The 21,467-nt window shown below is 40.2% G+C and overlaps 1 protein-coding gene across 2 annotated transcripts; it reads right to left on the reverse strand.

The window, feature by feature from the left end:
- Positions 1-5,063: 5,063 nt before the first annotated feature.
- LOC105181993 (xanthine dehydrogenase/oxidase) lies at positions 5,064-21,077 on the reverse strand. Of its 2 annotated transcripts, none has more exons than XM_025299648.1 (18): positions 20,878-21,077; positions 16,950-17,042; positions 16,150-16,199; positions 15,606-15,786; positions 15,193-15,324; positions 14,755-14,911; positions 14,358-14,565; positions 13,208-14,029; positions 12,437-12,955; positions 11,866-12,049; positions 9,449-9,745; positions 8,407-8,842; positions 7,553-7,681; positions 7,301-7,431; positions 6,606-6,858; positions 6,363-6,459; positions 5,936-6,046; positions 5,064-5,549 (listed from the first exon to the last, which is right to left on the reverse strand). In XM_025299648.1, coding segments are annotated over exons 2-18 (3,777 nt in total). In that variant the 5' UTR covers positions 16,952-17,042; positions 20,878-21,077; the 3' UTR covers positions 5,064-5,481. The 2 variants fall into 2 exon arrangements, with proteins under 2 accessions (XP_025155433.1, XP_025155432.1); XM_025299647.1 differs by having other exon boundaries at positions 20,810-21,077.
- Between the last annotated feature and the right edge of the window lie 390 nt (positions 21,078-21,467).

The following is a 21,467-nucleotide window of genomic DNA, read 5'->3' on the forward strand; positions in this document are numbered from 1 at the left end:
CTCCCTACTACACGTAACTAACCGCCACGAGCCGAACAGGATGGGTCGCGTAATCATGAGACGTTCTAATCGCTCTAATTATAGTTATTATATATAGTTTGTCGGTCTCCGCGTGTTTTTTGAACTTGAATTTCATTCGCCAACTCGTGCACTTGTTCATCAATCGAGTTAACATTGAATTTTGACGATTTATTTTGAATATCGTATCCCCACATTTGCATCAGGGTATATTTATCGCGGTTAGAATGATAAGATTTACGTAACTTAACGTTTTTAACTTTATTCTAATTTACAATTACGCCTATCGCGCATGCACGAGCGTGCGTAGATATTTATTCAAGAATGACGTGCAAACTTTAGCTCGTTCTGTTTAATATTTATCGTTTCTTTTTTTATGCCATTTGCTTCCTTCCCGCTTCTATTTTTTTCACACACACGCGTTTACGTATGACGATGCATTTGAAATCTGTATAATTTAATGCAAATATAAATATGAGTGCGTTAAGTTATATTTGAAAATTGCGCTGATTGCGCTGCCTTGCTAGACTTGTTTAATATGCCTTATCCTTGCATCAGGCGATCCATCATCGTTAAATTCATGAAGTGTTCATTCATCAAGCTATCAAAGTATAGCGCTACAAGAATTACAATGTCACATGTATTATTTTTACGATCTGAAGCAATTCGCCTCAATTCAAAAGTGGCATGTAGGTCTCCTAGGCATGTAGGATTATTGCAGCTTATCAGTCGATGGTAATAGTTATATCCTTTGATACTATTACGTGATATTCATGCCACGTTATGGTGTATGGAGAGTGAAATCTCAGAAAAAACAGGTTTCTAGGAGAGGTCCGAACGGGTTTATCGTTCTTCTCCGGAGTAAAATATTTGAAACGCGTTTAAAATAATATATAATTGTGACTTGGAAACTCAAAATATTGTATTACGAGCCGAAGATCGACGATACCTTCTCATCAACATGAGTTCCCATTAACTTACACACGCGTAAATATGATGAAATGATTCTCCCGAATAAATAAGAGAGAGAATATATTCGATTGGAAATTTTATTTTTTAACCACGAACGGGCTGAATATTACTACGTTTTGAGAATGTTACTGTTTTTTTTTCGCGGATGACAATTAATCAAAATCTGTTATATTGCTTTAACATCGTGCTCATTGAATGGCGTATTTAAACCATTTCTAAACTGCATAAACGTATTCCTCTATTGCAATAATTACAATAACTTATCTTTCTTTCGAAAGTAACCTCTCTTTTTCGCAAAGAGACTCAATGTAGCCAGTTAGGCCATCTAGTTAGGTCATATCGAGTTTTCCTTCTTTCACTCTCTCCTTCTCCTTTGTCCCCCTCTCACTCTTTTTTGGCAGACTACGTAGCATTTACAATAACTTATCTTTCTTTCGAAAGTAACCTCTTTTTTTCACAAGGAGACTCAATGTAGTCAGTTAAGCCACTCAGTTAGGTCATATCGAGTTTTTCTTCTTTCACTTTCTCCCTCTCCTCTGCCCCCTCTCTTACTCTCTTTTGGCTGAGCCGCATTGACTACGCACAAAAATGGTTGAAGTTACATCGAGTATATGTGGAATCGTTTTTCCTGTCTTTCTTATTTATCATCTTCTAAAGATGTGCGAATCAAGAATTTTCATGTCGAATCGAATCGAATCTTATTTTTTAAATTCGAATTCGAATCGAATCTATGAAATCTATTTCACTCGAATTCGAATCGAATCGAATCGAATGAAATCGTATGAAAACACTAAAAAATTTAACATGACTATTAAACATATAAAATAATGATGGAAGATTTTAATATGAAAGGGAATATTGATATATTGTAATATCATCTTAAAGTAAAACATATATTTAAATATTTAAAGTAATTTATAATTAAATTCTTAATCATAAGTTAAGTTAATTACAAGTTAAAGGTTCAGACATACAGGCCCAGATGGTCCGTTTTTGTAGCTGATGCACGCAAACGATAACGTATTTGATTCCTATTCGAATTATTCGGATTCGAATTCGAATAGTTCGCACATTTCTATCATCTTCATAATTGTGACTTTCGAGTGTCGAAAATCTCGCGATGATACCGCGCGAAACTGGTTGCTGACTGACATCGTATGTACTAAGATGTCCCTTGTCCACCCCCATTAGCCAGTTAGACCTTAATCGTAATTAATTAATTGTGGAATATGCGATATAACTTGACACGGTTACAAATAGATAAAAACAAACACACTCAACAGTCGCTATCCGCTGCGCCGCCGGCGCGTCTGTTCTTCCCAAGTATTACTCGCGATTTATTCGCGGGGAAACTTTGCGCCTTGACCGATTTCGACCGAGGACGAGTCGAGACGTACTTTCAGTACGTAAACACAATAAAGACCCTCGTTCGATCGAGATCTCCAGCTTCGTCGGACGAGATTTAAGTCGCTCAATTCAGCACACTCCCACGTCGATTGCGTCTCAGCGTTGCCAGCCGCTACATTCTTCATGTCGTCGCGACATTTCACGGAATAGGCTAATTGCTTGCCCTTCTTCCACGTGTAAAGATCTCGAGAAGTGGAGAGAGTAAATTGTCACTACTAACGAAACCGAACTCGGTCGGGTCGTACGGTGAAAGTGATCGCCGGGCGTACCTTGGTTTTTTATGATTGCAGGTAACCACTGTGTAATGACAGGTGCACGTCCAGCGTCGCGTTTCGGTACAGATCGAAAGCGAACCTGAGGTGTGAATTGGGAATAAATAGGAATAATTGAGAACGTTTATTACATGGCCGAGAGAAAGCGATTCCAAATAGGAAATACCTAAGGATCATTTCCCGGAATATTTCAACGGTCTCGCGGATGTCGGCACGACGATATATTTTTACCAAATGCCTTCGAGCGAAATTCTATTTGAGCGAAGACACATCGGGAGTACCTTCCGTTTGAAATCGTTGGATCGTATTTACATGCGAAAGGGACATGCTGAGGGACGACTTCGACATTGTCGAAGTCTCGAGCGGTTCGCTCCAATCGATTGAAATATTTTACCGCTTATACTTGGCCGTCACTTCATGCTTTTACCAAGCAAAACTCCCATTGTGTCGACTTCCATTGGCCTCTGTTTGCTTCTTTTCTTTCTTCATTTGATGGAGCATCAAAGAGCTCGTAACTTCACTATTGCTTCGAATGAATTTTTCACACGTTTCGAGTGGAATGTTGTTCGGAAAAATTCTTTTAGGGATTTTACGTCTCGCTGAGAGGGCGTTACGTTATGAGTATTGAATTTTATGAATCACACTCATCAGACAATTGTCTCCTTTCGTCCCGTATCTCCCCTTCACCGCCTTCCGTCTCCCCGCTCCTTTGGCTACCCTAAAGTTCAAATTCAAACGTCGACGTTTCAATGATGTACAGTACCGGCCAAAAATATATCACCTTCAGGGTTTTTGACCATAACTTCTTTCACAGTAAAGAAAATAAATTCAAATTTTTACAGCAGATAGCTGGTATCATGTACACTGTGTGTGTAATGTATAAAAAAATTTGACATCATATACTATGATTTTCAAAGTTATTTATTGATTGTCCCAAAATTGTCCGTTGACAACCTTTGTGTACTCGTTATGTTTATGTATTCTGTCGCTACTTCTACACGGCTGTAAACATTAGTTTAGTATCTTAGAAGATGGCGAAGACTCGTGGTGTTCGAAATGTGGACGAACGACAACGGAAAGCTATCGTAGAGGGTCGCAAACAAGGACGGACGCGTAAAGAACTCGCCCAGCAATTTGGCATTTCCAAATCAGCGGTGACCAAGTTGCTTAAGCGTTTAAAGGTTCAGGAAGGTTCTATTAATAAGAAAACACGTGGCCGACCGCGTTGTACTACTTCTCTCGTCGATCGCAACATTTTGCGTACATCTCGTAGCAACCCACATCTCACGGCGCGGGACATTGCTAAAGAAATATTGACTCCAGGACAGTCTAATCTATCTGTACGTACCATACGCCGTCGCCTGCAAGACGCAGGACTACATGGTCGAAGACCTGTGAAGAAGCCATTCATTTCTGCGAAGAATCGAAAGGCGCGAGTAGAGTGGTCCAAAGCACACCTTAACTGGACATCACGGCAATGGTCTGACGTTCCCTGGAGCGACGAAAGTAAGTTTATGCTGTTCGGTAGTGACGGAATAAAGTGGGTTCGTCGTCCTGAAAGCAAACGCTTTGACCCCAAATACCAACTTCCTACAATGAAGCATGGAGGCGGTTCGGTTATAGTGTGGGGTGCTTTTTCCGCAAAAGGAATGGGTCCCCTTCATAAAATCGACGGCATCATGGATCAAACAGTGTACATAAACATCCTCCAGAATGTAATGCTTCCATATGCAAAACGTTTCCTTGGTCGCGGTTTCATCTTCCAACAAGACAATGATCCGAAACATCGAGCAGTTAAAGTGCAGGAGTGACTCCGACGCCATCGCGTAATTCTCATGGATTGGCCAAGTCAATCGCCCGATCTAAATATTATAGAATCGTTGTGGGAAGTGCTGGAGAGACGTTTGGCAGGAAAGCGAGCTACGAATGCGACCCAGAAATTCTCCCAACTTGAAGAAGAATGGAAAAAGATCCCTCAAGCTACAATCGACGCACTCATTGATTCCATGCCCAGACGTTGTCAAACTGTAATCGATGCAAAAGGCTTTGCTACAAAATACTAGAGTTACTTAATTTAAATTATGAATCTGGTGTTCCTCTGTTGACATTGAACATAGTTATGGCTATTTAAAGTTTACTATTCATTTTCACATACTTTGGACATTTGAAATAAAGTTATTTTTTTCACGAGTTGTTTATATTATTTGATGAAAAGTACTTTGTTCGGTAAGCTACACCTGTTATCAAAATATGTTATGACCTAGTAGATATCCATACACTTTAAACCAAGTTATGCTAAAAAATCTTAAAGGTGATATATTTTTGGCCGGTACTGTACATGGCAATAGTCGTTGTAGATTCTCTCGAAAAAATAATTGGTATGTAATTCGTATATGCTCGTACGCACCTTGATTGTTAACGATTTATTATTTACTACTATTTTACATTATATTATATCATTAATATCAACATACACAGCGCAGATATGTTGTTGTAATATTTACTATGTAGCACATTAATGGCGATCAGTAGAATATTTATTGAAATTACTTACCATAATACATGTATGTGTATGTGTGTGCGCGCGCGCTTCTTATATCATAAGAACTGCAACTGTAGCAGCAGTTAAGCTTGATTAAAAATCACGTCGTACATCAGTAGTGCAAGTGGACAATGTGTAAATCGCAAAACTCGCTTGGTTATTTTGGTTAAGAACGCGATTAAATTATTACAAAGATAAGAGCGATATGTAGCAAACAGAGAAATCAATTCCGAGAAACAAACACCGTTCTCGAATGCATATCGCTTTCATTCACAGCACCATATTCTCTTTGCTGGTCAAACTGTTCATGAGTATTCGTTCCGTAGTCAATGGTCCATCTGCGAGGATCAAGAATGACGGATGAATACATGTTACAATAATACAAGAACCAATAATAAATAATAAAAAATAATAATAATATAAGAACGTTCTAAGAACTTATGAAGCAACTTGATTCTACAACTATTGATTCTAAATTTTAATTTTCTTCCTCTATCTCTGCCGAAACTGAAGATCGTTAGAGACGCTCGTCGCACGACGACTTGTGGCACGACGAAGAAACGTATTACGAATAATATCAATAATTAGAATTTCAGTGAAAGAGAAGGAGAGAGAAATGAGAAGACTCCTTATTACAGAAGTCAATCCGGATCGATAAAGAGAGGCGGATCGCCGTATATTGTTCGAGTGTACAATTATTTGTGCTATCATGCGTAGAACTCACCTAATCGATACCAAACATCCGTATTTCCGCTGTCTGCTCTGGCGGAATTCAACGCATTACGTATTGCAATCGGAATTGCGAAGCTCATGCAAAGCGCCGGTTCACCGGTAGCTATGAGAGAATGTTTTTTTTTCTTAACAGTGCGTGGATTAAACAATAGATTCTTCAATCTTTTCAAATCTGTCGTCTCTTTCGCAGTAGATAGATTTCTCCTTGAATTTTGTGTCATAACTTTCAAAACATTTCTCAAAATCACACTTGTTATCTTCTCACGGCTGTTAGACTTAACTTTGTTCGTTTTTTAATTGTCACTTATCGAAATATGAATTTGAGCATTATAGAGAAGTTTTCACTCTTAAATTGCGCGCGATATTGTGGAGGAAGAAAATGGTATTCACACTCGAATCGACAGAATGATCAAACTTACCTTTCGAACGGAGGACACCGAATTTGTTGGCGGCGTTCTTGCGGAAGCTTACACGGAAGTCGACGGGAATATCCTTCGCTCCTGGTGGCTTATAGTTCTACGACGAGAATCAAACTCACTCATGGCATCGATCTTACGAACGCATTCGTCTTAAGAAACGGACGTACAACGGAAGGTCCGCGCGTTCGTCACATTTTAGCGTTGCTGTTATGTAACGTATCCTATTAATCAAACCCAACATACCCAAGTTCTGTTAGTCAACAACGATCCTGTTTTAGGATCATAGATCAAATCTTCAGTGGTCCAGTATCCTATCCCCATCACGAAAGCTCCCTCAATTTGGCCGACGTCGATCGTCGGATTCAAGCTTATACCAGCATCCTCTAATAGGTCTACTCTAATAATCACATGCTGTCCGGTCAACATATCTACTTCGACCTCGGCGATGGTGACGCCATAAACTGGATAATTTTTTATCTCTTTCGGAGTTGCTACCCTGTTGAGGACAAGAACAAGGTAAGTGAGAAAAACTTTCGAGCATTTGCGACATATTGTTACATACACATCCTTCCTGCGAGGATGCGCAAATATTTACAAATTATTGAGAACCTATCGATAAAGATTCCTGCAGCTAATTAATATAATGAGGATATCACGATGTAATCAATTTTTCGAATATTCGGAGAAGCAGGTCTCTGCATGGTGACGTGTTTCTAATTAGAAACTTGCGGTACGTAGGAAGTCCGAGGAGAATCGACATGAACGATCATATCCTCGCGCTGTTACATTTAAATTATCACGGCTAATACAGCTCTCTTATTTTTCTTCAGAGTTCAAAAGCCACTCCTTTTTATTTGCAATCGAATGCCAAATATTGAATTCTATGACGCTCTATTTTGTCAATATAATTTAACGTATTACTGATCTGTAACAATTACATGTAACGCGCGCATAAGTCGACGTCCTTCAAGTGCGCCGTTAGAATAAGTTTTGGCCAGCTCGGATCTTTCATTTCCTTTTTAATCGGCTCGAGTCTGTCCAAGAGCTGTTGGCATGCGATTCTCGCGGCCTGAAATGAAATTAGCAAGTTCGTGTTAATTCTGAACCTGTGTTAAACCTGAAATTATACACGCGCCATGCTATCCTTCCTTCCCGGCGTCGGGAAATAAATTAATTATTAAAAGTCTTACCAATGCGCAAGACTCGCTGGTGAGACTGTTTTCGGTACCCATATTGTTGGGTGTCGATAAATTATTAGTGGGCTTAACGCTGATTAAACTTACGTCGATCCCCAGCGTGTAAGCTACCACTTGAGCGACCTGCGGAAAGAAACAATATATTAGATGTAACAGAGGTTTTTAAAATGTCGGAAACAAATTCCCTGATAAATGCGATACCAGCCAGGCAATCAGATCCAATACTTCTCTACACCGCTAAAACTTAAATTATTAGAGTTTCGCGGGGCGCGTATTACGACAGTTTCTCACGAGTGAATCAAGCTGCATTATGCAATGCATACACTGAGAAAGAATTTTATTAAAATTAAACAAATATTTGTTCGAATACGACTGTGAATATATTTACTTAAATTAAACAATTATTTTCTAAAAGACTAGAAAAAAAGTTTACATTCAGAGAGAACCTCTGTAATTCATTTTAGAAATTAGTCGCTTAATTTGAATAAATGTATTCACAGTCGTATTCGAACAATATCTGTTTAATTTTAATACAATTTTTTCTCACTGTATATATATATTTTTATCCCGGACAATAACACGAAGAAAGACCGCAGAAGCGGTGTCACCATGTATGAATTTTTTACATTATCTTCTCTCTACCTTCGAAGGGCATGAAGCTAAACTTTGATTTGACAGATATAACGTTCCTACGGATCAATGAAATTTCAGAGAAAACGTTTAAGGGGATGATCACGTAGTTCTCAGGATATTAAATTCGTAAACTTTGCCACCACCCTGTATAATCCCCTCGACGAATCGACATGCTCGATGCGATCGTTCCCGCAAGTTTACTCGCGAAGCTGTACCTTGGTATTGATGCCTTGACCGCACTCGATGCCACCGTGTGTGACACAGACCGTGCCGTCACGTGCACAAATCGACACCATAGCGTTGAATTGGCCATAGTAGAAGAGAGGGAACTTCATTGGAATCAGGGCGATTCCCTTCTTCTTCCAACGGTTTTCGTTGTTGAACGTTTCAACGGCCCGCTTCCTCGTCTCGTAATCGGCTGACTTTGTTAGGTCCTTTATCATCGATTCCATTATAGCCTTGTCCTCGCCTCCCATATTCGACAGTCTGACCTGCAGCGGGTCCTTCTTCGTCACTCTCGCGATGTGCTCCATTATCTGCTCAATCATGGCTATTGCCTCCGCGGATCCCGGCGCTCGGCAATATGTATTCGACGGCAGATCGGTCCGCGTATCATATCCATCGCACGTCCAAGTGTCGCTTGTATAACAACTGTCGATGACATGCGTTAGTATAATTATTAATATAATATTGTATTCAATGGTGTGGTTATAGTATGGCACGTTGACTACAATGGTGGTCACCGGTGACCGACGGTCATTCAACATGCCATATTGAAATTAATATCGCGGCATTTCGCTGATTCGACGCGTAAAACGTAACCAATCGCGTGCAATAATTTAAATATATAGTCGACGGAAAACCAAACGAACCAATGAATATACGTATCGCCAATTGCATTTGTTTGCCACACAACTGTTGTACCTGGCACGGGCATTGTGAAACGATCACTTAACCCCGTTTGCGACGAAGCAACGGGGTTTCTGAGAGAATTCGCGCCTTCGCGAGCCTTTTCATTAATTTCGCAAATCCGACTTCATTTCATTATCGTTTGCGACAACGAGATGATTCCTTGAGTAAAATCCTACGGGATTGCATGTAAGATGAGTGTAAATCGTGCTGCAATATACATATTCGTTCTTTCCGCATGCGGACTTAAACAGATGCGCAAGTCCTACACGAGTTCGCCCAATGAATGGCAACCAGTTTAACGTATTTATAAATAACGTAATATCGCTGTGTCCTCTCGACATGTACTTTTCCAAATGCCACGATATGATGAAAGAGTGAAGCTCGTTGAAGCTGCAGCCGCTGTTGCTCCAGCTGTTGGAATTGAGGTACTGTATCACTCCGTTATCGTCCACGCCGACCTCGTACTCTTGGCGCGAGGCGCATCTCTTGCCCGCCGACATCATGTTGCTCTCGATCGACAGGACGAATCGCGCCGGGCGATTCAGCTTATGACACACTAAGGCGCAAGCACACGCGACCTGCACGTTCCGCGAAATCTTCGCCCCGTATCCACCGCCGATTCGTTTCACGCTGACGTTGATGCTGTCGAAATGGAACTAATATTAATAACGTCTACGACCCTCGCTATCGGGGGTCAAGGTCGTAGACGAATCCCGAATGAAGGTTTTCGATGAGAAAATGGCTGTGAGAGAGCGTGAGCTTCTCTTTAACCCTTTAACGCCTACTGATAACTATATAGTTACCAGAAACGCATTTAAGAATCCATAACTTGGTCAAGAAAGAAGATATTTTTGTTTTCTTTGCACCACTGTAAAGGTGAGTTCTTCTTCTAAAAAATGGTATATAGATTGTACGTAGATTCGGTTTAGTCTGCTTTTAGCTCAGTTTTAATGATAACGCGTTTTGTCAAATCTGGTCAAATCAAAGTGGTCGTAGTCAGCATTGTTACTGACATTTAGAAGCGCGCTATAAATGAATAGATGGTATCTGTTATAATTTTATACATTTGGAAGCTTTCTCAGATGCAAAATGTGAAATTAAAAGGATACAGAAATTCAAAATGGCGAATCCAAGATGATGAACACGAAAATCAAGAAATCAACCTATTTTCATGAAACCTGGTGACCTACAGTTTTTTACGCGGCGAAAAATGAAGGGACGATTGACTATCTAAACGGTGATCTATAAGATATTCTTCTGAAATAGTAAGCTTGACGCTCTGAATGATAAACTTCACTCACTCAAATATTGTATAGTAAAGTTTCAGCTAAAAAATGTCAAGCTGACTATCAAGAGGCACACCGTGCCTATTATACGCGAAACTCGCGAAGTGGGGTGCGCGAAAACGTGCACATTGCTTTCCCGACACCAAGGGCGCTACGAGAGCGCTGAAGAAGCAAAGAGCAGCGAGTGCGAGTGAGCAAGTGATAGAGAGTAAGAGAGAGAAGAATATTGCTAGAATACAGGAGGTGAAAATGTGTGACAGAGAGAAAGAGAGTGAGAGCGAGAGAGAGAGATATATTATTATTACGAGTAAAACTTATAACTATAATAAAACTCTGCAACACTTTTTTACTGTACAAAAGAAGTGATATATTAGAACAGTAGCGCCAACTGAGAAACCTAACATAGTATATACAGGGTGTCTTATAACAAATCTCGTGAAGACATAGAGCGGGTTAAGACAAATATAAAAGTCCCATACCATTTTGTGAGATTCGCAATAATTATCGAGTTATTAATGACAGAAATCTGAGGAATGAGCGCGCGCCGAGACATTATGGGAGGAGCATCTAGCCGCTCAGGCTAGAGAGCACTGCTCAGCAGTGATGCATATCAGGGACCTTTAATAAGAATATCTTTAAAAAGATATTTTTTTTTAAATATTGGACACTATTAATAAACGTGTTAAATTTTTATAATACTATATAATTTTTACTTTTAAATGCTTATGTACATATATATCTTGAAAGAAAAATAATTTGATAAGTTTTATTTGTAAAAACTTATATTATGTACATAATATATATCTTAAAAAAGGAAATAATTAAAATTTGAGATTTCTAAAAATATTAAGTATACAATAATTATATATATATATATATGTTAGGATTCTCAATTGGCGCTACTGTTCTAATATATCACTTCTTTTGTACAGTAGAATAGTGTTGTAGAGTTTTATTATACAATAGTTATAAGTTTTACTTGTAAAAACTTATGTACACATATATGCCTTAAAAAAATAATTTGAGTTTAAAATTTCTAAAAATAACACAATACGTGTTGCGCTTGTACTTGGTCAGAGATTACCCTACATTTTTCTCTGCATATATAGATTGCTCATTTCGTATATGCTTTTAGTATCCAAGTCATATTTACCAATAAACAAAAAACGAACGATAAAAGAAGCCAATATAAAATTCTGATATTTTTTTTGGTTATCACTACTTATAGTCTCAGTTCAGTAAAACTCAAATTTTATTCTTAAGACACTTATAAAAAAGTCGGGCGTTAAAGGGTTAATGCACGGAGAAATCTGAAATGTCTTTCGCATTCCTGAGTAATTAATTACATTATCACTCATGAGGCGGTTGGTACGAAGCTGTTCTATGAGGCGGTAGATATATATATATATATATAGAGAGAGAGAGAGAGAGAGAGAGAGAGAGAGAGAGAGAGAGAGAGAGAGATTAATGACTCACCTATTATTCTTGACATCGAGGCATTGTGCGATCGATACTTGAGTGAGATCGATCCACTGTGTCGACGGATAGACGTCCATACCATCCTCCAGAGGGATGCAAACGCAGGACTGAGTTTCCATAGTATAGTGGTACTGACCACCGCATTCGAAGACACCTTTTATCACGTGCTTGATGTCCGTTCCTGCGAAGCAACAAAAAGCACATTCCGTGCTTTATGTTAATTTTTCTCTCAATTTTACAATCTTGAAAAATCATAATCCCAGAAATCGAGAAATCCTCAACAATATTGCAAGCAGAAATCAGCCCGAAGACCCGTTCATTGTCCTTTCGATATTGAATGTCAAGGATTCATCAACAATCGCTTCTGTCCCGTATTCCGCGAACTCGCCAGGACAATTTGCTAATTTACACGCTAATTAAACTTCTTTAGTTTATTCCTTCCCTACATGTCTGTTCTTGGAGAAATATTCGGTTACATCAAAATATCCTTTTAGAACAGGTATTTTCAAAAGGTAATACGTCAGAGGAATGAAGCATGTAAACTTATCTAAAACACAAGCACACCTACCCTTTCTTGTAGCAACTTTATCGCCGTTCTTATAGAATCTAGTTTCATCCTTTGTGGCGATGGCATCCTTGATCGACAGTATAGGTTTCTTCTTCAAGGCGTCCTTATATTCGATCTCTACCAATTTCGCAGCCTCGTTCGCCAGATTGTGAGTCTCCGCAACGATCACACCGACCGGCTGACCTGTATATAGCACATCCTTCTCGGCGAACAATATTTCATCCTCCAGCAGGAATAATTCCTGACTGACGGCCGCTATGCATAGGTTCTTGCCAGGCACGTCCTTGGCGCTGTAAAACGCTATTACACCCTTCATCTTCAACGCCTTGCTCGCGTCTATGCTGTCGATCTTGCCATTGCTGACATCCGTGACAACGAAGGCGCAAAATACCTCTCCAGGAAGTGGCGGGAGGTCATTGCAGTACTTAGCTTCGCCCGATGTCTGGTAGATCGCCTCCAGCTTTATCGTGGGCTTGTTGAGCGGCCAGATTTTCTTGTCGGTATCAAAGTCTTGTACACCTACAATGATGATGTGTCAGAATGACCTACCTCGATTTTCAAGACTCAATATATTGCGCGCGCGATATATACCTATTATACTTTCTGAACCCAGGCAAGCAGAGTTCGCTCTACAACTACTTCTCTGATACTCAATTGGCGCAAAGGATGCGTCGCTCTTTTACCAAACTCGCGCAGGAAAGGTTTGAACATCAAAAAGAAACTTTCATTAAGCGTCGTAAAAGAGATATCGAGTCAATGACTTCAACGTACCTGAAGAGACTCCTCGGCTCAAAGTAGTGCCGCCGCTGCGGAACTTGGCGTTCACGTCCGGCTTGATGCTCAACAAGAATTTGTAGAACAGTCCCATGGCTAAGGTTCGGCGGAACTCCGGCGAGTAATCCGGCAACACATGGTCCGGTTGCAGCTCATTGTGCAAAGTCTCCAGGGCAGACTTCAGCACCTGTTTGTCGAAAATGTGTTTGCCCATCAGCAGCTGCTCGGTAGTTTTGGCGTGCAGGAAGTGCTCATTGATGCCGCCGAAGATGATGTTGGGCTTCTCCAAAACTTTGCCGCCGCCGTCGAGTTTGAAGAGGAAACCGGCATTCACATGGGCGTGCGCGTTCTGCGCTCTCGGCATGATCTTGTAGGATCTGTATTCATACTCGTCCGACAGGCGCGGCAGCACCACGCTGTAGATGACCTTGTGCCGCATGTCGGTGTTGAGGAAGTCTAACAGCATCAGGTTGTGCTTGCGGCCGGGCCCGTCGAGGATGTGCAGCTGGGTACCGGCGGTTTCCAGCATGAGAAACAGGTCAGACGGAAACTCGTGATGGGCGTGCTTGATCATCAGGTTGCCGGCGATCGAGCCCATGTTACGCACCGGCACGCTGGCGATCAGGTCGACGTAGTGGGCCAATTGGCGCAGGTACTTGAATCCGCTCTCGCTGGAGTACTTCTCGAACGTTTCCATCGCTGTGGTGAGCGACACGTTGCCGCCCAGGGTCAGGGTGTCGTTGGTCTTCTCGATACGACGCAGGTCTGGTATGTCGTTCACGTCTATGTAGACGTCGCACTTGACCGCGCGGTAAACACCTGCGGGGTTATACAGACAGGGCTTTGTCAACATCGACGTTCCGTTCGTTCGTTTGGTTCGGATTCGTTTTCAAAGTTCATTTAGTTCATTTAGTTTACTTTCTCGAAACATTGAATGTTACTTGTAACATGAGTAACGTGACTTGTCGAAAGTCGTTTGCTACCGGCTTCATGCATCGATCGCTCACAAGAAATCAGCGTTACACGAGTCTCGCACGTGTCGCGTATGTAAAATATTCAATTTGCACGGAAAAATATCAAATCTACTGGTATGCACGGTATATCTCGCGTGTGCATAAGTGCTCGTTTCGCGTTCTCTCGCAATTACCGTGAGCGGTGTTGCCGCCGTGCAACATATACGTGGCGTTTGGTTTCTGCTGAAATATCGCGAACAGATTCTCTATCGAGTAAACCTTGAAAAACTCAGCGTCATCCAATTTGATGTCCAACGGAACACCGGCCTGAAGTTTGTTATCCGCGCATTTACGCGTGCACGGTAAGCCGCTCTCCGGGCAAGTCTTGATTTTGTACAGATCCTGCGAAAATATAGTTTTTGTCGCGAGTTAGATATCAAAAGGAATACCCAAGTTAATACGACCAGTCTGAGAATCTTGGGAATAGAACTTTCTTTGGTGGCACAAGATTAGATTTCCAGGCTTCGCCTGGACGGAATTGTAAAAGATAAAATTCTTGGCAGGAATGAAAATCTTACTCGCGATATTCACCTCGATATCGCGAATACTTTTCTTCAGAGACGGGGGCGCATCGCTAGCGTATCCTTTAAACGCCTCCAATATCGGCCGATAACCGGTGCAGCGACATATGTTACTGCCGAATGAGTTCTCAATCTGCTGCATAGTCAATTTCTTATTTTTCGTGAGGCTGGAAGATATGATGAAAAGGGTATTAAAATACATATTTTATAATCGTCAGCGTGTATCGTTGAAAGCGTGTTTAGAGCGAAAATTATGTTCCTGATGCGTTAATTAACAACTTCTGCCGGTCAAAGTTCATCGTTGTATCGTGCTTCGGTCAGTAAAATAACATCGAGGACGACGAAGATTTGATATTTGACCCTCTACTGTATTTTAAGTAGAACCTTTTATATATTCCGCTTTTATACATTCAATCAATTTCAATCGATCTCTTCGTGGCGCGGATACCTGTAGAGATTCATCACCATGCCAGGGGAACAGTATCCACACTGCGAGCCATTCTTCTCAGCGAGCGCAGCTTGTATCGTGTGATAACCCTGCTTCTTGTTGCCTATGCCTTCGATCGTGTGAATCGCCCATCTATTAAAATATTCATTATAAAAATAAGTACTTAGAAATCGAAACATGCCATCAAAACGGACGCGATACTGAAACTACAATATACACTTATCTTCGAACAGTTAATATTCAAGACTGGGAAAAATACTGTTGAAATAATTATCTTGTCATCGTGTTTTCGTTACTCAAGAAACCAATTAACCCCCTGCCATTTTCTTACTCTTTCCAAGTCAAGTCAAGTCAAGTACTTAATTATCGTCGACTCATCAAGACCGAACAGTCGATATACGCCACATACGAACCCGTTGCAGATCAGCACCGGTATGAGACAGGAATTCACGGCCATTGTCTGACCGTCGATTTCCGCAGCAACGATGCAAGCACCGCAACCACCTTCGTGACACATCGCCTTTGTGCCACGCAGTTTCGCATAGTCGCGGATGTAGACATTGAGGGATGTGTTGACCGGTATGTTTCCGGACACTGAAAACGATTTTGAAATTGCATCGCGATTATGCGACATAATATCGGCGCGCTCTCAATCAAGATACATCGCAATCGTAATGCATAAACATGCCACACGGATTCACGTATTTTTATGTATATTATAGAACTGGGTGGGCGCGCAAATTTTGATAGGTTTCTCAAAGATGAGGTGACTGACCCGATTTTTTTGGCAGCACTCACACACGAATATGTAGGTGTATAATATATAAAAAGATAATAGAAGACAATGGGCGACTGCTGGGTGGTATGAGTAAATTCTTTTTAATCAAATTATTTAGTCCATTTTTCTATCGCGAAATGGTCATCATTTACAAATCACACTCTGAAGAGAATACATACCCACATGCGACTCTCCGTTGATTGTAAATTCGACCGACGATTTGGCATCCCTGAAATAAAATGCGAGCTGGATGAAAAGAACGAGCGTTAATTATTTGCGAGATTTCGTCATACCGCACACAATTATGTGCGCATCGTTAAACGCGATAAAATTATTTGTGCCATGAGTCATGGAGATGCCGACTTCTATTCAATCGGCTTTCGTTTTACGTGTCCCAAAAAGCATCAATCAATAGAATTTTCCCCATTATCATCTCTCATCATTCATCCATATTATTGTCACCAATATTATTTCCAACTCAGCAATGTAAATGTAAGGAAACATATTGACGATTATATCGTTGAGGGAGAAATTTATAATATTGATATATTAAGACATGCTATTGTCAGTTGTTATTTATTGGCACGTTATCTTGACTGCTACTTCCGGGAGAAATAACAGATAACACGCTAATTTCTTCCGACATAAAGTTTTATTGCACACTCGGGATATCTCGGACTCTTTGTTAATTTGATTATTATCGTCGGTTCCACGAAAGTGGAAGTGCGGGTTGAAGCTTTGAGGAATTGTTTCCATTTATTGTTTTTTGAGAGAAAGAGGAAGAGAGAGAAAGAGAGAGATCGACAGTATACAATATCGGTGATAAATCGATTAATAAATTAAGCCGCATAACTTGTAAATCTAGAACGAAATTTTGCTTCGGTTTCTTGTCTATCGGTTCTTTTTTTACCGACTAATTGACGATGCGATTATATCATGGTCAGTTTATGTTAGAAATTTGTAAACAACGTAAACTTACATTATATGGCCTTTAATTTCTTCGTTTCGCAATCTTGTTTTCGTATGGGTATCCTCCGTCCACCAACACGCGTTTTACGAGATACAGATATGCCTTTTAAAAATAATAACAAACAGAAACGTGATAATTTTTTTATTGTACATTCCATAATTTCTGTTTATAGAGAACGTAATACGCAAACATGACTGACTGTGAGATGACTGTGAGACTGCACGCATGCATAGCATACATCTATCAATTATAATTTCTATTGCCAATCGTAAATGATGAATAATACAATGATCGCGTTGACCGTGTTTAGTGAAGCAAATAAAACTTGTATTAAAGTGCACAGATATTACCATGCAAGGTATAAGCAGTAATATAACTTGCAAACAGCATGCGTGCTGGAGATGACAAGTATACTCGGAGCGATTCCGAAATCAGATAAGTATTACGCCTTACTTGGTCATCCTTCACGTTGCATTGCTGGGTGAAAAGCCGTATTCCTTCCGCATTGACGCGGAAGGAATATATTTTGAATAAGAGGAAAAGTATTTATATTAATGCAGCCATTGCTTTATGTTTTGCACCGTCATTCCGATTATTTATCAGATAAACCGTGCAAGTTGAGTACGACGTAGCTTTGTTTTTTTGTTATATTTAAATATACATGCGTCGTTGGAAAATCTGTATCGAAAAGCTACGGTCCATTTATAAAACTTCTCCTGTTAATAACTTTTTAATAAACGCGAGCTTATTCTTATTGAGGGTGACTGGATTCATGAACTGGATAACATACGCTGATTAAATCGTGTCGCCAAAGTTACTGTAATTATATCGGAAAATTAAACTCGGTTAAGAGATGAAACGTTTATGAAACATTTATTTAATTTCATTTATTCAATTTCATTTAATTAATTTTATTCAATTATTCAATTTCATCGCACTTACCTGATTTTTAAGCATTATTATAAAACTAAACGGAATTATTTCTTATAAAACTAAAAGGAAAATTTCTCATAACAGTATCCTGCAACAACAATGCATACAACAGCACACCGAAGTAGATGAACAACGGCACTTCAGGAGGAACAAAATTCTCCTTGTTTGCGCGTGTTACGCAAAACTTCGTGCTCGTGTCCGCGTTCTTCGTGAAAATCCGACGGAAAATCTCGTGAAAATAGAAAAATCAACGGATTCAGATTTTTCTGACCGAACAGTAACTTTCTCGACGACGATTCACAAGGGATATTGATGAACGATCGGCGGAACAAGAATGACTGATTAAACATATTTTTTCGCCAGGTCTCGCTAACAACAACCCGTGGTGTTTTCAGGAGAAAAAAAAATAAAAGAATAAAAGCAGGAAGCTCGTTCTATACGAAGAAGAACCTTGTGCACGCCTGCGAAACGCAACGGTAGTACGCTTCATTGCGCCGTTCCTCTCAGTGGAATCTATATAGCGCGGATTTCACGGCCTAATGAGTCTGCATAATGAGTTTAATCGGCAACTTTATTCAACCATAGTCAGATACAAGGCGCAGTTGCTGATTGGCTGGGTATAATTTAACATGAAATCGTTCATCACACGAGTGATGAGTGATTGCAATGGAGTTTCGCAAAGGGCGGAGTTATCTCTCTCTCTCTCTCTCTCTCTCTTCTGAAAACGATGACTTTTGACTGACTCGCTATCGGCGAAATACCAAAATTGTATTCACGCAGCGTCATTAACGTATTCCATCGCGCGTGTTCACGCATGTATTTAGAAAGACGTTGCTATTATACGCATAAACAGTTTATTATGCGGTAAGTTACAATGATGAGGTAATGCGCTCGTAATCTATCTGCCTTCTACGTCTAATCCCGAGGAATTTACGAGCTTGGGCGGAACAAATGTATAAACGTCGCGACGCTTAAAACCGCTGCTACGAGAAAGACGCGAACTTACGCGAATAAAAGATGCGAAAGCTCATCTCGCGAAATTCCCAAGCGCATTTCGGCCGTCTCGGTGAATTAATTATTATTACAGTCGGCTTACAGGCTTACAGGCGTCTTCTACTCGCTTGCTATCTTTTATCTATTCATTGTAATTGTGAGAAGAGGAAGAAGAGCAACGAATTATATGTCCGAACCAATTATTCCTCACACGAGACTCGAGCTTCATGTAAGCCGCTCTGATAAAAATAATAACATCATAAAACATTATAAAATTTTTGTTGGAGCGAGTTACCTTTTAAATCCCATGTTTTCAACGCACACACTCACATCGCTTGCACACACATATGCAAAAGATACAATAAGATGAACAATATCCGAAAGATTTCGAAAGCAGATGCCGTATCCAGCCAATTTTCAGAAAGAAAAAAACATTATTTTCGCCTAGCGAATATCACCGCATCGCGCAGTTGTAATTCATCCTTGATGTATTTTAATTCGTTTCTCACATCGTGCATAAAAAGACGATTATTAACTGCTATAAGTAAGAGACGATTATCTGATTTCACAAGCGCACTATATGAAATATAGCTGTGAAATCAGCTGTTTGCAAATCTATGTTTTTATACTTAGGTATGACGTATTGACTATCAATTACTAGAGTTGCGTTACTATTTATTACTTTTTTTTTGCGTTATTACTTTTTTGCATAGTCGTAGTTTCTACATAAAACTGTTCTTGATGCGCTGCCACAATGGCGTATTGGCTTTTATCGTAATAGCACGATCGGTGACAAAAGTACTGCGACACATTAAAATTTGACAAATTGCAGAACAGGTAACAACAATAAGATGGTATCTTCGACCTCACAATGATTTTCGTTAAAAAGAAACACCCGTTAGCAGCTGGAGCATGATCGGTAAACGCTTAGATACCGATATGAATTCAATCGGATGTGTGATAGATATCGGTTATTATCGATCATATCTTCGTTGCTGCAGAATTGCTAAGAAATAATGACAAAAATAATACAACACACATAGCATTACTATCTATTGCGGCGAACTACACGTGTGCACAATAAGCAGTAGTTTTTAACTGACCTGTGGTGCAATTCTGTAACTTATTAGTTATTGGAGTTAATTGGAACGTTATTGGAGTTAACGACACTTTCGTTATCGTTGCGCAGCTTTTGTATACCGTAGAAAAGCTGCGCAACGATAACAAAACTGTCGTTAACTCCAATAACGAGTTACAGAATTGCACCACAGGAAAGCGTCAGAGTATTCGAGATGAAAGAGGTGTAATTCATCTTGCAGTGACAAATAATTTTCATAAACAACATGGAAAATACGAGAGACGTCGTTATCACTACTTTACTTAATTGCGCTACTAAAGTAGCTTTATCTTGCTTGCGATAAAGGCGCTATGAATGTCAACTGACAACAAACCATTCAATAGAAAACGTCAAATCATGCATTGATCTAGCGAGCGACTGCGCTAACAGCCTGTTATATTTATTAGAATTTCGCAACGCTGCGCGTCACGGAAGAGGCACGCTTATGTCATGTTTTACATATTCGATTTGCTTCGCGTGGTAGACGTACGATATATACGATTCTTTGCTTCTCCTCTCCATAGAGGATGCCATAACTTTAAGGAATGCTCACATCATATTGAATCTACCGTGACGAATTTGTCAATTTTGACATCAGATTTGATTTTCGCAGCATCGAGATTCGTAGCTGTCGCGAATATCGCAATCCTCGTCCGTGTCTCTCTCAATCTCGAACACACGCATGATTGCGACTAATGTAATATTCAGTGCTTGAAGGGTGAAGATATAATTAATGGAGGACGCGAGATGACGCGTCAAATGGCAAAAAAATCAAACGTCGGCAGCGATCGCCGCCGCTCGATGCGCTGCGTATTGTCTTACGTACCCGGAAATACTGGCGGCAGAGCCTATAGACGATCACGGTGCCACGGAGATCCAGCAATAACGGCTTACCTTTCCTTCAACTTGTTCCTGTCTCTCCTTTGACAAAGAATATGTCAGCTAATCGTGTATTCACCGAGCCCATGAGATGCGAGGAAGCAGTTTAAGGTTACGCGTGTAGGTAGATCCGTTTGCGTGCAGCGGAACGTTCAGCACGACGATCCACACTTTGAGCTTGCCATTTCCACACTTGGCTTGCCGACCATTACGTATATTCTAAAGTGTGTAATCGACGATCCCCTACTACATATGACTAAACAAGGCGAGCCGAGCAGGACGGATCTCGTAATCATGAGATGTTGCTCTAACTCTAACACGCACCCGTATGCTTTTTGAATTTGAGTTCGCCAACTTTGAAATTTGAATTTCATCCGTCAACTCGCTCAATCGGTAAATCGAGCGTCGATTTAAGACCGGCTTTGAACGATTTTGTAAGTTACTTTAATTATCATATCATTTCCACATTTGCATCAGGAATTGTTTATCGCAGTCAAGGTGACTAGATTTACAATTTGTCTGTCACGCACGCAGAGGCGCCTGTGCAGATATTAGTAGTTAAACAAGGGAGATTCTAACTCACTTTTCAAAATGAATTTTCCAAA

Source organism: Harpegnathos saltator, unplaced genomic scaffold (genome assembly GCF_003227715.2).
Source record: "Harpegnathos saltator strain DR-91 unplaced genomic scaffold, Hsal_v8.6 scaffold288, whole genome shotgun sequence".
NCBI lineage: Eukaryota > Metazoa > Arthropoda > Insecta > Hymenoptera > Formicidae > Harpegnathos > Harpegnathos saltator.

Coding starts and splice junctions, on each gene's coding strand:
- LOC105181993 (XM_025299648.1), bottom strand. Junction 14,566..14,754: donor AAAGTATTCGCGATATCGAG/GTGAATATCGCG, acceptor ATATTTTCGCAG/GATCTGTACAAAATCAAGAC. Junction 8,843..9,448: donor ATATCGTGGCATTTGGAAAA/GTACATGTCGAG, acceptor TGTCATCGACAG/TTGTTATACAAGCGACACTT.